Source organism: Micropterus dolomieu, linkage group LG11 (assembly GCF_021292245.1).
Source record: "Micropterus dolomieu isolate WLL.071019.BEF.003 ecotype Adirondacks linkage group LG11, ASM2129224v1, whole genome shotgun sequence".
In the NCBI taxonomy this organism is placed as follows: domain Eukaryota; kingdom Metazoa; phylum Chordata; class Actinopteri; order Centrarchiformes; family Centrarchidae; genus Micropterus; species Micropterus dolomieu.
The window spans coordinates 12,400,763-12,417,256 of record NC_060160.1 but is presented as its reverse complement, the minus strand read 5'-3'; the positions used below and the strand labels follow the sequence as shown (position 1 = coordinate 12,417,256).

The window sequence follows — 16,494 nt, the reverse complement described above, 5'->3', positions numbered from 1 at the left end:
AAAAAAAAAAAAAAAAATTGCATTATGTGTAAGATAATGGTATTACTGTGCTCCTACAAATTAAGGCATATATTGATACACTGCTCAAAATAATAAAGGGAACACTAAAATAACACATCCTAGATCTGAATGAATGAAATAATCTCATTAAATACTCCTTTCTTTACATAGTTGAATGTGCTGACAACAAAATCACACAAAAATTATCAATGGAAATCAAATTTATCAACCCATGGAGGTCTGGATTTGGAGTCACACTCAAAATCACAGAGGAAAACCACACTACAGGCCGATCCAACTTTGATGTAATGTCGTTAAAACAAGTCAAAATGAGGCTCAGTAGTGTGTGTGGCCTCCACGTGCCTGTATGACCTGATGAGGTGGCGGATGCTCTCCTGAGGGATCTCCTCCCAGACCTGGACTAAAGCATCCGCCAAATCCTGGACAGTTGGTGGATGCAGCGAGACATGATGTCCCAGATGTGCTCAATTGGATTCAGGTCTGGGGAACGGGCAGGCCAGTCCATAGCATCAATGCCTTCCTGTTGCAGGAACTGCTAACACACTCCAGCCACATGAGTTCTAGCATTGTCTTGCATTAGGAGGAACCCAGGGCCAACCGCACCAGCATATGGTCTCACAAGGGGTCTGAGGATCTCATCTCGGCACCTAATGGCAGTCAGGCTACATCTGGTGAACACATAGAGGGCTGTGCGGCCCCCCAAAGAAATGCCACCCCACACTATTACTGACCCACCGCCAAAACGGTCATGCTGGAGGATGTTGCAGGCAGCAGAACGTTCTCCATGGCGTCACGTCTGTCACATGTGCTCAGTGTGAACCTGCTTTCATCTGTGAAGAGCACAGGGCGCCAGTGGCGAATTTGCCAATCTTGGTGTTCTCTGGCAAATGCCAAAAGTCCTGCACGGTGTTGGGCTGTAAGCACAACCCCCACCTGTGGATGTCAGGCCCTCATACCACCACGTTTGAGCAGACACATGCACATTTGTGGCCTGCTGGAGGTCATTTTGCAGGGCTCTGGCAGTGCTCCTCCTGCTCCTCCTTGCGCAAAGGTGGAGGTAGCGGTCCTTCTGCTGGGTTGTTGCCCTCCTACGGCCTCCTCCACGTCTCCTGATGTACTGGCCTGTCTCGTGGTAGCGCCTCCATGCTCGGGCACTACGCTGACAGACACAGCAAACCTTCTTGCCACAGCTCGCATTGATGTGCCATCCTTGATGAGCTGCACTACCTGGGCCACTTGTGTGGGTTGTAGACTCCGTCTCATGCTACCACTAGAGTGAAAGCACCGCCAGCATTCAAAAGTGACCAAAACATCAGCCAGGAATCATAGGAACTGAGAAGTGGTCTGTGGTCACCACCTGCAGAACAACTCCTTTAGTGGGGGTGTCTTGCTAATTGTCAATAATTTCCACCTGTTGTCTATTCCATTTGCACAACAGCATGTGAAACTGATTGTCAGTCAGTGTTGCTTCCTAGGTGGACAGTTTGATTTCACAGGAGTGTGATTGACTTGGAGTTACATTGTGTTGTTTAAGTGTTCCCTTTATTTTTTTGAGCAGTGTATTTTCTCAGTAACAAGAAATGTCTGTGCCTTCATATAAAGATCACACTAGTATGTGTGATCTTTGTGTACAAAGAATTAGAGGTAGTTTCAGTTTCCCAGCTTTGATTGATGCAAACAGTCTCACTTTGACACGTTGAAAGAATGTAGTTTGACTACCTTTAGAAAAACCGGACAGGTGACATTCTCCCAGAAAACACCCAGTGACGCTGCGCTGTCCTTCCTCTCTTGTATACTTCCTCTTCCTTTCTTTGAGGCTCACACACAGTCGCCTTCACTTTTTCTCTGTCTCTTCTCTGTTGAAATACCAGGGCATGAAGAGAGGAATTAGGTCAGAGGTGAAGAAGATGGGCCCTCTGAAGGTGGCCCATCTCAATGGGCTGTCAGTGTCCAGGCAGCCAATGCACGACGAGGTCAAGGATGACCCTGAAACAGCCTCTAATGACGAGAGGGTAGGACACCTCAGAGTTCTTGATTTTTGTCAGTGATTTGCTCATTGAAAAATTAGTTTGTAAAGAAAAAGCAACTGTAATGTTAGTTTAGGCAGTTGAAACTGAGATTTGTTAATTTTTGTTTGTGTATTGTTAACAACTTGGCATTTAGAAACATTTAGGAACAAAAGGTCACTACCAGACCCTGCTGGTTGTGTTTTACTTTCTAGTAGCTGAGGCCTTGTAAAGGATAAATGACGGAGAATTTCTTATTCAATGTTCTCTAGCAGAACTGGCCACCCTTGTTAATCTTGATAATTCTTACATTAACAGTGAAGGTAAATTCCAGGCACTAACAACTTTATTTAGCTCTCCAGCTAATCACGTTGTCACTGTGAGCATACAGTAGATTTGCAGATGTCTCTCACACATAATGATAGATAACCAAAGACGTAGTTTGTTGTACTTGTACTTCCTAATTATCAGTTAACAAAAGTGCTTTTATGCTACAAATGTATCTTGGAATCCACTTTTCTATCTTCACCTATTCCTGTTTTCACCTAATTATTAAAATCTCATTCATTTATTTAGATGTCATGAGTATCAATACTCCTAAAGCTATGACACTGTACATCTCGCCAAATTATTTATGATTTATACAATTAAACTGAGTGGCCTAAGGAAGTCAAAATTGATTAAACTTGTTTATGAGTCAGGACTCGCCAGTGATGTATTTACTGTGTCCTTGTTTGTGTGTGGTAGTGTAAAGCACTGGAGCAGCATATGGAGATGGGAGAGCTGTTAAAAGAGTACGAGAGTATCCCAAAGCGTCGTTTATCAGGCGGATGCACCATCGCCCTGCTGCCAGAGAGCGGAGACAAAAACCGCTTCCAAGACGTCCTGCCTTACGATGACACCCGAGTGGAGCTGGTTCCCACTAAAGAGAACAACACAGGCTACATAAACGCATCACATATTAAAGTAAGTTATGCAGAGATTTTTTGTGATCTCACTGATCACTTTTACATGATTTTGTTCTTAATCACTGTAGCAAAGCTCATACACACCCAGAAAAAAAATCACAATGACAGTGCTCATGAGGACGACGTCATCAGTAAAGCAGAGGCTCAGCTTTGCTAAAAAGCAATTGTTCCCTAATTTAGTGCAATACAAGAGCACCAACAACACCTAATACAACAAGTGCTATAGTGCTATAAGTAAATTTGCTTCGATGAGTATACCACAGACCATATCACCTTCTGCTACAAAGTAAAGCCCTACATTTTTAAACCATCTTACTGCCTACTGAATACACTAGAAAATCCCTAAAATACTCCTGTTGCACTCTATAGTGCCATAAATAGACTAGCCACATGTTCTCCGCAGAGCAGATTGGAGAGCCGCTTCTGAGACACACTCCGGCGTATGTTGTATATACAGAATTGTTTCTCAAATGTCTGCTTCTTAACCACTTCAGAAAACAAAAACAATAGTGTGCGTGACACGTGGCAGTAAGTGACTGCCAATGCATGGCATGACATTTCTAAACAGTGGAAGCAACTGGAAATTAGAATGACCTGCTTCATATTCAGTACTTTTAAATGGCTACTCCAGTGATTTAGTATTGTACTTTCATAATGACGGCAGACTTGTGAGGGACCGAATAAACCAAAAATTGTTTAAATAAATGAGTTAGAAATATTCCATGTTGATGTTGTGCATTATGGGAAATAGTGTCTTTTGTTAACACTAGACAACTCCCCTGCCTAGTATATTCCCATGTCCCCTCAGTTTGAAAGGCAGGTTTTCTGCTATAAATTTGTAGTTTCCAAGCGTAAACTGACATCATCTTGATGACATCACCTGGATTATTTTCTCAGAGTTGAGAAAATCTCTGTTTACACAGGCTGAGTAGTACTCTTTTTTGAAAAAGTCAATTGACTTTGACATGCAAAATTGGTAGACTTCCAATTTAAGCCTTACCTTATAACCTTATTCAGAGTAATTCTTGTTTTTATAAATGACTCCACCCATCTACCCAGAAGATTCATCCTAGCATCCAACCCTGACAACCGTTCATCTAAATACTTCTGTGGATAAAGCTGCTCATGAGTAGCAGGCATGCCACTTGCACAGGGTGGTTTGTGGGAATAACTGCTGCTTAGTCACATTCACTCCTTCGTTAGTGAGTCTCTATGATGCAATAGAAATACTCAGTACACAGAATGATTTCCATTTTCTGATGCTCTAGCTCTGTTTTTAAAAGAATTACAGATAAATCCTATGACTGATGCCTTTAAAAATACTCTCCCTGTCTCATTAGATAACTGTAGGTGGACAGGAGTGGAGCTACATCTGCACACAGGGTCCCCTGTCGAACACGTGTCCGGACTTCTGGCAGATGGTGTGGGAGCAGGGTGTCTCCATCATCGCCATGGTCACTGCTGAAGAGGTGCGTTGATTTAAAATTTACAGCTACGCATTACTTTGTTCATCATCACTACCCGGACTGACATTTTCACGTGTCATCTGCTTCCTCCAGGAGAACGGCCGAGAAAAGAGCTTCCGGTATTGGCCCCGACTCGGCTCACGACACAACACGGTGACGTATGGTCGGTTCAAGATCACGACGCGGTTCCGCACAGAGTCCGGCTGCTACGCCACCACAGGGCTAAAGATCAAACACCTCCTGACGGGCCAAGAGAGGACTGTCTGGCACCTGCAGTACACAGACTGGCCTGACCACGGCTGTCCTGAGGACTTCAAAGGCTTCCTCGGTGAGTGGGATCAGCCTCGGTTTATCTATTTATGGCCATCATGCTTTTATGATGAGATATCTGCCTAAAAGACTGAAACTGGACTTGTTTGAACTGATGGCAACATTAATTCCACCTGGTGCTAGAACACAAGATCAGTTTTGTTGGAAGTGGATGATCTCCTAGAAGTCATTAAAACAATATTTTACGTTTCCAAAGTTCTGTGTCAAAACTACTGTATTCATTTATTGTGTTCCCAATTAATTCTCAAGTAAGTGTTCTCGTGTTTTTTCCAGCCTACCTGGAGGAGATCCAGTCTGTGAGGAGACACACGAACAGCATCAGTGACCCAAAGAACACCAACCTACCTGTGCTGGTCCACTGCAGTGCTGGAGTGGGACGGACTGGAGTGGTCATCCTGTCTGAGATCATGATAGCCTGTCTAGAGCACAACGAGGTAAGCTCCCCACTTTCATGCAAAGCAGAATAAATAAAGCCTGTGTAATACAGCTTTTTTTGTCATGACCGCAGCTGGTGTATTTTTCCTTGGTTGCTGTCTCTCTCACACTAAAAGTCTGTCTGTTTCAGGCGCTGGATGTCCCAAAATACCTCTTTATGCTGCGTGAGCAGAGAATGATGATGGTTCAGACCTTGTCTCAATACAGCTTCGTCTACAAGGTCCTCATCCAGTACCTCCGCAACTCTAGGCTCATATGAGCTGTCTGTCCGGCCCAACTTCACTCTTTGCTCCAGATTTATGCCAAACTGCACTGTGAAGATGCAGCCATATAAACCTGTTCAATGTAGCGGTCAATTTTTGGCGATATCGACTCAGGCAAGGCTGAAGGAATGATGTGTGGATGTACAAGAAAGAAGCGATGAAGGAGTATATAGACTTTTGACCTGCCTCTAAACAGTATTATATATATATTATTTTTTACATACGTTATTGCTTAATAAACCCCGCACTTTTACAGTACTTTGCTGTACATAATGAACCAATGTTAAGCTGCATTAAAATACCTTTTAATATAGATGTGTATCAAAAAAGTTGTATTTTCATTTGACTACGGTCATTTTTAAATAAATGTTTTGTATTGCGGTGTGGTCAACTGTTGGTTATGATAATGAAGGACTTTTCTATAGTAATTAAGACAGTGGAGTGTCTCATGAAGGTTTGATTATGGAGGTCAGAGTTCAGGCAGATTTTATCTTTATCACGTGGCCTCTGGTGGAACAGGGGTTTGTCCCTCCATTTCACTTAAGACAATTTACATTTAACAGAATGATGCTATTGTATACCACTTACCTTGTGCTACTTTGTACGGGCAAAATTCCTGTTAAAAAAGCCTAAGTACCGACTAAACAAAGTATCTGCTAAAAGCAAGTGCATAAATGTGATTGTCGTCAGTGGGAGATGGATTGGTTTTTATAAAACACTAGATTGATGGGAAGTAGAAATGCGTTGCACAGGTTCCAGAAATAATCATTCATATATTTCATCCCTTTTTTGTTTTATCAGGAGAACTCTGTTGTATTTGAGCTGGAGCAGTATACATTTAGTTTGCCAAGACAAAGTGCCTAAATATCTGCATTGTAAAGTTAAAAGGGCTGAACATGTTTGCATAATACGAAGGAAATGTGTCATTTCTTGCTTGATTTATTGCAGTGATAACTTGATTATTAATGCTAATCGATCCATTTGAGAAACACCCCAGCATAAAGCACAAGCATTGCAAACCGGATAATTTAAAAGATCCTTTAAGTTGGAAAAGTCTGGCCTTAGTTTCATTGTTAATTACATACAAATTGGGGAAATGAGGCCTTTTGACAGTATTCAGATGTCACTAACAGTGCTGTGCAGTGTGTTGGCTATGGTGCTCACAGAATATCCAAGGGACAGATCATCTCTAGTTACAGTATTCTGCCGCGCTTTTCACACCAGTGAGAAATGTCCCTCTGCAGAGACACTTCCTGCTGTTACCCATGGCCCCCTGACTATTAAAGAACAGGAGCCGGACGCAGTACGTGTCCATTTCCTAATGCAGCTATGGGTAGTATTTAGAGCTCAATTATGAAGTTAACCTGTACAGAAACAATGCTTGCTGGCATTGCAAAGTTTACATGGATGTTTTTAACTATTTGAATTTGAAATAATTTGCCTACGTTATCAATTCAAGGCACCAACTGATTTTTTAATGTGGCTGAAGTGATTAATCCGTCATTTGTCCTACCCTGATGTTGTTGGTGTCAGACTTGGGCAATGATCTTACTGGAGAAAAATATATCTTAATTGATGTTGAGATGTATTTTAACTGGATCTTTTTTTAAGGCCCATATGAATTTGCTTCATATTTTGTTTTTTGGTTTTAAAGATACTGATTGAGTCTTACTGTGGAGACTAAAGAGTGATTTGTGGCCAAGGTGCAACTGTTCTGTCCATGTTGTTCATAATGTACACAATGTAAAATTAGCTTTTATGAATATTGGTTATTGTACAAACTATGTATAAACTGTACCTATTGAACAAAAAATTATATGCCATTGGAAACAAAGTGTAGAAAACATTTTCAGCCAAAAATAAATATTTGGAAATAATTTGTTCTCTTTCATCCAGTTCTCACCTACTGTATTCCATCATGTGGCAGGAATTAGCCAGTGGCTCCATCTGTGGTTACATTATTTCTGTATCGGTTAATAACATGAACATAAGGGAGAGTTTACATATTTGGGAGGTTAAAAAGGATCACAGTCATGATAGCTGGCAAAGAAACTTCAAGGAAAGGAGGCGATAGCTGTTGTGTTCCAGTCAGTAAAGTAAAATATGGATTTAAAGGGAGCCATCTCTTGTCCTTGAGAGGGAGGCAGAGGACACTTGAGTGTGACTTACAGAGCGATGTAGAAGTTGAACCTCTCTGTGTTTGAGACCAATCTTCTGACAGTGCCCTCAGCTTGTTCCCCAACAGGTTGCAGTGGTTTCAGTTATCAGGGTTCACACCGACACCTCTTTAGCCAGGGAAACGTTGCTCGTCTGCATTCGCCTTTTAAGTTTTGCAGACATAATTTTCAACGTCCTTCACTGTAGTCTCAAATCCCTCAAACAATTCAATTACATCAGTGTAAAAAGGCAAAATGTTAAGGGTTAAGAGCTCATATTTTACTTTGTCGGTCTTTTCAGTGTTCAGGAGTCCGCTTAGCGTCCCCTCTGGTACCTAAACCTTGTTGGGAATACAACCTGTGTCCCAGTTTTACACTACATAAATGATAATATACAGTAAATACTAATCTTTATAGTATCATCTTTGTTTGTTTATTTGCAGTATCTGTTGGTATAAAAGAAACATTACACATTTTAATGGTTAAAAATTTTTTTTTTAGTTTGTAGTTCTGGAGATATTTGACTACCATCTACTATTAGTTAATATAATTTTTCAAGCTCCTCCATTTCTGTTGTGCATTGCATTGTGGGAGAATATGGTGAATCAACAGCACACTCAAAAATCAAGGTTTTTTTGTGAAGTTAAATAAACTTACAACACATAAAACATACCAAAATCTTCCTTAGAAAACACACGCAGTCTGGATTTGGGACACAGCTATAATATGTCCCGGCGCAGATGTTACAGGAATACTGGTGTTTTCACTTTAAAAACAATGATATTTTTCTAAATTCAACACTAATAGTATAATTTGAAGCATTATAAATCATCTACATGAAGATTTTTCACTGCCATCAGATCCAAGTGTTTTCTTCCTCATTAAAAACAGAAGTGAGTTCATGTGAAAAACCATATCTGGATCACAACAAGCGAATATAAGTAGAAATTAATACTGGTAGCGTCCTCTCTTTCCTCCGTGCCCACCCTGTCCTCCATAGCTTCCATGTCCACCATGTCCTCCTTGGTTCCATCCACCTCCTCTCCAACCTCCTCCTCTTCCACCACCGCCACCTCGGCCTCCCCAGCCACCACCACCTCCGCCGCCATCTTGTCTTTTTTGCCAGGGCGGCATCTCAGGACTTGGGGCTTGTATCTCTGAGGGGCGTCCTCCTCTGTCCGGGACTCTCCCCATCAGGATCTGTGGATAACAGAGATGAAGAGAGAAATTGATGCGTCAGAGGAAAGCCTCATATTTAAGGCATTTTCAGAGAAACCGGAAGAGTTTTTCTTTACCTTGTTGACAGCACAAGCAGTGTTCTCCCTACTGGAGCCGCTGCTGGTCTTCACCACATTGCAGATGTCTTCTCTGGCAGCCAGCAGCTCGGCCATGTCCACTGTGGACTGTGGCCTCAGAGAGTGTCTCTTAGGCTGGTAGGCCCTCGCCATGCTGTCCAACTTCACCTAACAAACCACAGGCACACGTATGATAAAGACAGCTTCTAATAAAAAAATAGGGATAAAGAAAATTCATAAAAACACATTTAAGAGCCCAGACCGAAAATACGTGCATCACTCAGTGAAAAGCTGTTAGCATCAGTAATATTCACTCAGATAATCATTGAGCAGCTATGTCTCCTCAATAATGTTCACCAGTTTAGATCCCCCGTAATGAAGAAAGAGGACAGAAAAAAGGTTCATGTGATTATTATATGAACGAACCTTGGCTCTGTCTGACCACCCAAATGACTGAACTGTGACGTCCAGCCGTTTAATCAGCATCCTGCGCCGACACTCATACTCTGAAGACAGAACCTTGTTTATGTTGTACAACTTCTCCTGCAGAGATTAGGAGGGAAAGCCACATTTGTTAATACACTTTCTGTAAAATAGTCATATGATGTGGTTTGTTTCAGATGTTCATCTACTGACCCATTGTTCACTGGACAGAGGCTTATTTAACACTGGGTTTTTCATGGAGCCATTTGGAAGATCTTTAAGTACTTTATCAACCTACAGTGACACACAGGGTTTCATGCATTAGCAAAATACAAAAGGAAGGAAAATACAACAATACATCTTTGATTCACAATGCTAATTACAAATATACACAAGCATCCAATGTATGTACTGCACCGAATTCTGTTGTAATTTAGATGCAAATGATATCTGCATTTATTCTTGTACTTTGTACTTTCATATCTAAAATAGCATATTACAACACATGAAAAGGTGCAGTTCAATGTAAGACTACAAGTCAAGAGTATTGGCTGTTTAACGGTCGATCATGTTTTATTTATGTTTAAGTATTTAGTAGTATTAGCAGTGAAACAGGTTCCTGCCCGTTGTCATCTGAATGGAAGAGAACATTGCGGACAGGACACATAGGAACCTGGCCAGTTAAAAAACTGTAAAATGCCCAATCAGACACACTTTTGCTAGCCTGGGGTGACAAAAAAGGCAGGTCTGAATCAGACACCTGGTTTGGTTTTCATAGTAGTTCTTTGGATGTTTAAAAACTCTTAAAGCCATACGGGTCACCTGCTTGAGCTAGTTCTAAGCTGCTTAGATCAGTGGTTCTCACAGTGGGGTCCATGGACCCCCAGGGGTTCTTGAGGGGGTTCCCCAGCAAAAAGGGGAATAATTTATTTTCACTAAAATTCCATCCATAAGTAACATTGTGACCAAACGTACGACTATTTTGGTCATGGGTTTCATTCATTTTCAGGAATAAAAATACGTGGTCTAATTTGTGTCAGTTTCGGGGTCCTTAATAATAGATATAAATATAGAACATATACAGAAAATAGAGAACCGCTGGCTTAGATCCTGTATACCAATATAAATGTTTAAACTTTTGTCAATATGGACATGCTACGCTTGTTAGATCAGTTACATTCTCCACAATTCAATAATATAGTTAATTTTACAGAAACAATGAGCACCAAAGTATTATTCATTCAGATTCACTGGCATGGTAAAGGATTTAAAGACCTGTCCCGTGTAGACGCCTGTACCAAAAATAGGCAGAGTGAGTTCAATGACTTAAGCTATTAAGCTGGGCTATTAATTGTTTTAAGTTTTACGGTATTTATAGAGCAAGGCCAATTAATGCTTAAACATTGCCAGTAATATATAACATCAATATGAAGCCTAACAGGAAGTCAATGCAAGGGGGCAACTGATGGTTTTAAATATCTTTTTGTGTTTACAGCAACTACAACACATGCTTTTTATTGGCATTATAAATGTAAAGTAAAAAGATAATTAGTGAGATGCGTGTTTTTAATCCTCTATTGTCACAACAAAAACTCTCACAGGCTTATTTTGGCAGCCCTGATATTAATGTACTTAAATGGTATTAAATAATCCCACCTTGTCTTGGACTTGAGACATAACACCTGCTGCGTCCTGTCCTTTGGGCTCTGGCAGATTCAGTGTTTCACAGATTGCCAGGAGCTCCTGACACACCGGACTATCTTCTTGTTGTTCAGAGGCTTGTCTGCTCCTCACAATCTGAGCAGCCTGGAGCTCAGAGCTTAAAAACACTTTATAAGGAGACACAAAAATCATATTCTTAAGTTCCTTACGCACCACACAGAGGTCTTGGAGCACAATGGTGAGAATGAAGAACACGACAGATTACATACAGACAAATTTAAGATGATCTTTTGAACTTCGCACACTGCCCTTGAGAATCCCTGAGATTACTTCTTTATAAGGACAGTGCAGCTCCTTCAGCAAACCACTCATCTCCACCTGAAGGCTGCCCCTGTCGTCTAGAGAGGAGGACAGAGAGGAACACAGGCTGAAGAGTGTGCGAGAAACATAAAGACAAAACCGACAGTTTTGAGCATCAGAATCGGGTGCACATCGATGTGGCTCACCTGGACCGGAAGTGATGCTCTCCTCCAGATCGCACAGCGGCTTTAACCTGGATGCCAGCCAACTGCACAGGTCCACATACTCAGGAGAGGACAAGCCTCCCTCTGCGGCTCCGAGCAGAGCCTTCTCCTCCAGCAGAGGGCCGTCATAGCTGGGGACCGTGAACGTCGTGAGAGGAGTCGAATTAGCATCAAAACGCCCAGATGTTAGATAGAGATACTGTGTCAACCAGCTACATTATGACTAGCTATTGCAGCCATTCTATTTCTTGTAAACACAAAGACTGAGAACAACACGATGACTGTGAGTCTAGACGGAAAAAACTAAACACGTACCGCACCATGCTAACGTTAAATTAGCTTACCCAAGATGCTCTAACGAGTCCAAAATGTCACACTCCATTGATGAGTCCGTCTCTTTTTTTTTTTTTTTTTTTACATGCGTTAATCAACGTTAAACATGACGAACTTACGAGTACAACAACGTCAACATACTTAATTTCTGCACCCATTCATTTCTGCGGCGCTATCATGCCGCGTTATTTGTTCCGGTTACGTAAATGAGTCAGAGTGAAACGTATGACGTTCAAATCTATGGTTCCGCTGCGACGGTTCCGCTCCTGCAATCGGTAAATAAGTAGGATACACAGTAGAAAACTGCAATGTAAAAGTCAGAATTTTACCCATATTTTAGCAATAAAATTTACTGTGAGGAATGGCTCTTGCCAAAGTGTTTAATTACTGGTGCATTAATAAAGCATGTATCCAAATGTGTGAGTTGCATGATGTCAAAGCATTTGAAGGATACACTAATTTACAGTTCGAGAAAATTCTCTTAAATGAATTTTTTTATTTAAAACAAGGCTGTTTCTCACAGGTCCTGCAAAGTTGATATAAGCCGCATTTTATGGTCCCATCTCAAATTGACTAATCGGCAAAGTAACTAGTTGTACAGTTGGCTACAGGTCAATGTAGTGGATTAAAAAAATACATTATTGCCCCGTTAAAATAGTGCCTAAAATTATTTAAATCAGAGAAGTGGGAGGCAGGCCTCCCCTTGAGGGTCTCCAAACTGATTCAGGTGAGGCTCAGTGAATGGAAGTGGAACAAATAGTAGCCTACATTAGTTATCAAAATGAAATCACATAGAATAGCCTCAATGTTTGTGATTTGGTTAAAGAGATAGTCCAGATATTCACAATTGTATTGTTTTCCCACTTTCCTAGAGTCAGAAATGAATAAATACCTTAGGACAGGCCTGTTATCTATTCGATGTAATCTGAAGTTATGTCAAACAGCCACATTAGACTATCTTGGCTCAATTGTTCAGTGTATATGGGATCAAATAAAATGATCATCCCATAGGCATCCAGGAGCTGAGCAAAACTAAAACAACGGGGTTTGAGAGGGCGCCTTTTTCTAAGCTTTGTCTAAAAGGGAGCCCACAGTCCCAGACTTTCAAAACCCCTGATCTAAATTAAAATCAAGTACTTAAGTAAACGTACTTAGTTACTTCTTTCCAATTCACTTGTTGTAAATGCTTGCAAAAGGTTTTATTCAAAGTTCAATAATAATCTCATAACATACTGTATCTGGGCCAAACATCTGAGGATAATTATTAGTGTTGTTGTTATAGGATGCAAATGGTCTTTAGTTAGGCTAAGTAGTTTCTCTGTTTTAACTTATGCCAATATTAATCACCATTGCCTTAAACATGCTCAGTAGAATAATCTTGCAACCTCTGGAGCGCCAACTAATTTTATTATTATTCATTATCAATAAATCAAATGCCAGAAGAGAATGCCTGTCACAATTTCCTAGAGCCCAAGGTGACGTCTTCAAATGTCTTGTTTTGTCCGACCAACAGTCCAAAACCCAAAGATAATTAGTTTACAATGACATAAAACAGAGGAACAGCATGACTTGATAGTTGACTTAAACCCACACATTGACTGATTATCAGAATTATTACGGATTAATTTTCTATTGATCAACAAACAGTTTATTTCTGGTCATGTTTTGGGTCTGCACACCTTCGAGCTCCAGTTCCCAATCGTGTTTTCACATGGATAAGGATCGCTGAAAAGAAACACAATGACGCCCGCACAGCAAAAGATTAAAACTCACCATTTTATTATGATAATGTTATTTGATATGTCAAATTACAAGTGTATGATGTAACATAAAAACAGTTACAAACATATGTATGCATATTTACATTATATATTTATGAAAAGTAACGAGCTACATCTGTATAAAGAAAATACAACTATGACATGAGTTATTGGGACTACAAATTTTACATCATATACTTGGTATTCTCGAACCATGATAAGAAATACCTAGACGTGTAGAAACCAATAGAACCAGAACGAGAGATGTTAAATTATAAAATGGAAACTAGGATGGACGTGAGGCACTTTTTTGAGGTTGTCAGGATGTGAAAGTCGATGGCACTAAGAAAATTCAAAGGAAAAAACTAAAGATGCACAGGAAAGAAAAATGCACAAAGTGAGAGAGAGTGAAAGAAAGAAAAGGAAAGAAAACAGGCAGTGTTTACAGAACAGTTAAGAGTAGTACCATTTATACTGCAAGTTTCAAAACACAAATGTCTTCCACTATTTATAACTAATCACATAAATGTTACATCAAGCGCTGTAAGATGAAAAAAAAGCTTACATAGAGTATCATCAGTGCACCAAAGCATTGGAGAATTGAAACATAACCACTCAACTGCTGTGAAAAGTAATCCTTTTTAAAAACAATACACTGAAGAGAAACAGGTTTATATAGCTTTTTCTTTTTTAATCTACACAATGTCAAGAATGTACACTTGTATGCATTCCCAAAGATATGCACAATTTCCAAGATTGAAAGAGGATAAAAGACTAGCAGCAAAGTGGTTAAAACTGAAGTCTTATATAATGCAGGTCAAAAAATATATATATATATTAAAGCAGACAGACACATGTTGCATATATAATACAGTACATGACAGGAAGTTGCACTGTGCTGGTTAATGCAGAATGAGAAGTGTTATTTCAGCATTCTCTACACTTCGTATAAATGCACGTCCTACATTTTGCTTCTCAGCCAGCAAGTTTTAATCAGGTTCATCAAACCTTGGTTCAGCTTGCAATGAATGCAGGGCAATCCAATTACAATGGGAGAATATGACAACCAACCAAACATTTGGTTACACACCAACCCCACACGCTCCCACACCACCAGCACGCTGGAAACGAACACGCATACTTTACACACACTCGTGGGTGCACAAGAACGCACGTATATAGTAACACTCGCACACCCACACACATGCACAAGTGTCCTCTTTATCACACAGAGCAATCAAACATTTAAAAACTCACCGTCGTGGTTATATGCTGTTGGAGAATTAGGGTTTAACAGTCGTTCATAGCTGATTTTCTCTGTCAAAACAATAAAATTAGTGATTGTATCTAGCAGCTTTATATGTATGTATATATATTTATATATCAAACTTTTGAAACAAGTGGACTGCCACTACTGTACCGTGTTAGCGCTATCCTTCCTTCTACCGTACAAAACTAGAGAGAAACTCTATTAGAAGCTCAATAGTCATTTCCATCACAAACGCCCTCTACTTTTCAATGTGAAATAATACTAAAAGGTGACCTATGTACATAATGCTGTCAATTGAAGCTACAGTATATGCTGACAGCAACGATAAATACAGCTCTATCTTTAAAATTTCAAAGACAAAAAAAGCTGGGATTATTATTAGAACTTAAATATAGTGTTAAGTATTTACAGGTGTTTGGAGTTTGGTACCAGGGATTGGTCGTCCTATCTACATAGCGTTAAAGTGTCCTGTCCCATCACTGACTCAGTCTGCAGAGAGGTCACGGTGTTTCCCACGTTAGAAAGTTTGCATAGAAAGTAAAGGGAGCGTCGGCCCAGGGTGGAATTAGGAAAATATAAATGTGTATCCTGGAATGCAGTCGCGTTGAGACCACCATATTGTTTTTTAACCAGGAGTGACAGGAGTTGAGAAGAAATGCATATCTGTTAGCAAACAGCACATGGATGCTGTACCAAATCTGCTGTTAAATATTGAGGTGAATCACAATTAGCACTCATTTCAAAACACGCCAATGCCTTGCTTAGGGATAATTTTGGTTATTACAGCCAGACGCCCAAACTGAACTGTTATTACTGTTGGGAGTTTACTCTAATCTAAGTGTTGTTGTTTAGACTAGTTTGAGTTAACTATGGTTTTGTGAGTAAGACACGCTCAATTTAAAAATTGTCTTAGGTGGGAAAATGGGGTTCAAACACAGCTAGACTCTAGCGTACAGTCTGCCTAGTCCCTGTTTCCCAAAGTATGTTAAAGGAGTAGTTTGACATTTTGGGAATTACACTTATTTGCTTTTTAGCTGAGGGTTAGATGATAAGATTGATACCACTCTACAATCTATTTGTTACATTTGAAGCTGCAGCAGCTGGTTAGCTTAGCTTATCAATGGGGCTAAAAACAAGAAGAAACAGCTAGTTTGACTCTGTCCAAAGATTGCCAAACTCACCTACCAGCACAGTTAAAGCTCACTAATTAATACTTCATATCTTGTTTGTTTAATCTGAACAAAACAAATGTTATATGAACAAATGACATATATGTTATTTAGAGAACTTTTGAGGTGTTGGTAGGCAAATTTGGTCACAAACAGACGGAGCAAGGCTAGCCGTTTCCCCCTCTTTTCCAGTTTTTATGCTATGCTAAGCTAAGTGGCTTCAAGCTCCATCTTAACATTGAACACACTGGTATTGATCTTCTTATCCAACTTTGGGAAAGAAAGCAAATTTCCCAAAATATCAAAGATACTTTGGAAAACAGGACGCTTGTTTGTACTGTCATAAGTCAAAGCCTTAATTACATATTCAATGGTGACGTTACATGACGTCAACACATAAACACACACACACA

At 40.1% G+C, this 16,494-nt stretch overlaps 2 protein-coding genes across 3 annotated transcripts in view; one reads left to right on the top strand and one right to left on the bottom strand.

The window, feature by feature from the left end:
* Positions 1–7,366, top strand: part of ptpn21 (protein tyrosine phosphatase non-receptor type 21) — a 20,525-nt gene extending 13,159 nt beyond the window's left edge. For both annotated transcript variants that reach the window (XM_046061987.1, XM_046061988.1), the window contains exons 14-19: positions 1,893–2,033; positions 2,775–2,993; positions 4,336–4,464; positions 4,555–4,789; positions 5,065–5,225; positions 5,357–7,366. In XM_046061987.1, the coding sequence (XP_045917943.1) occupies positions 1,893–2,033; positions 2,775–2,993; positions 4,336–4,464; positions 4,555–4,789; positions 5,065–5,225; positions 5,357–5,485 (1,014 nt within the window). In that variant the 3' untranslated portion in view covers positions 5,486–7,366. The remainder of the gene's footprint in view (positions 1–1,892; positions 2,034–2,774; positions 2,994–4,335; positions 4,465–4,554; positions 4,790–5,064; positions 5,226–5,356) is intronic.
* Positions 7,367–8,055: 689 nt separating this feature from the next.
* On the bottom strand, positions 8,056–12,106 carry fam98b (family with sequence similarity 98 member B). The gene is made up of 8 exons (XM_046061989.1): positions 11,894–12,106; positions 11,532–11,680; positions 11,295–11,423; positions 11,020–11,192; positions 9,577–9,657; positions 9,367–9,483; positions 8,941–9,108; positions 8,056–8,845 (listed from the first exon to the last, which is right to left on the bottom strand). The coding sequence occupies exons 1-8, from the start codon at positions 11,929–11,931 to the stop codon at positions 8,594–8,596; spliced, it is 1,107 nt and encodes a 368-aa protein (XP_045917945.1). The 5' UTR covers positions 11,932–12,106; the 3' UTR covers positions 8,056–8,593.
* Positions 12,107–16,494: the final 4,388 nt, after the last annotated feature.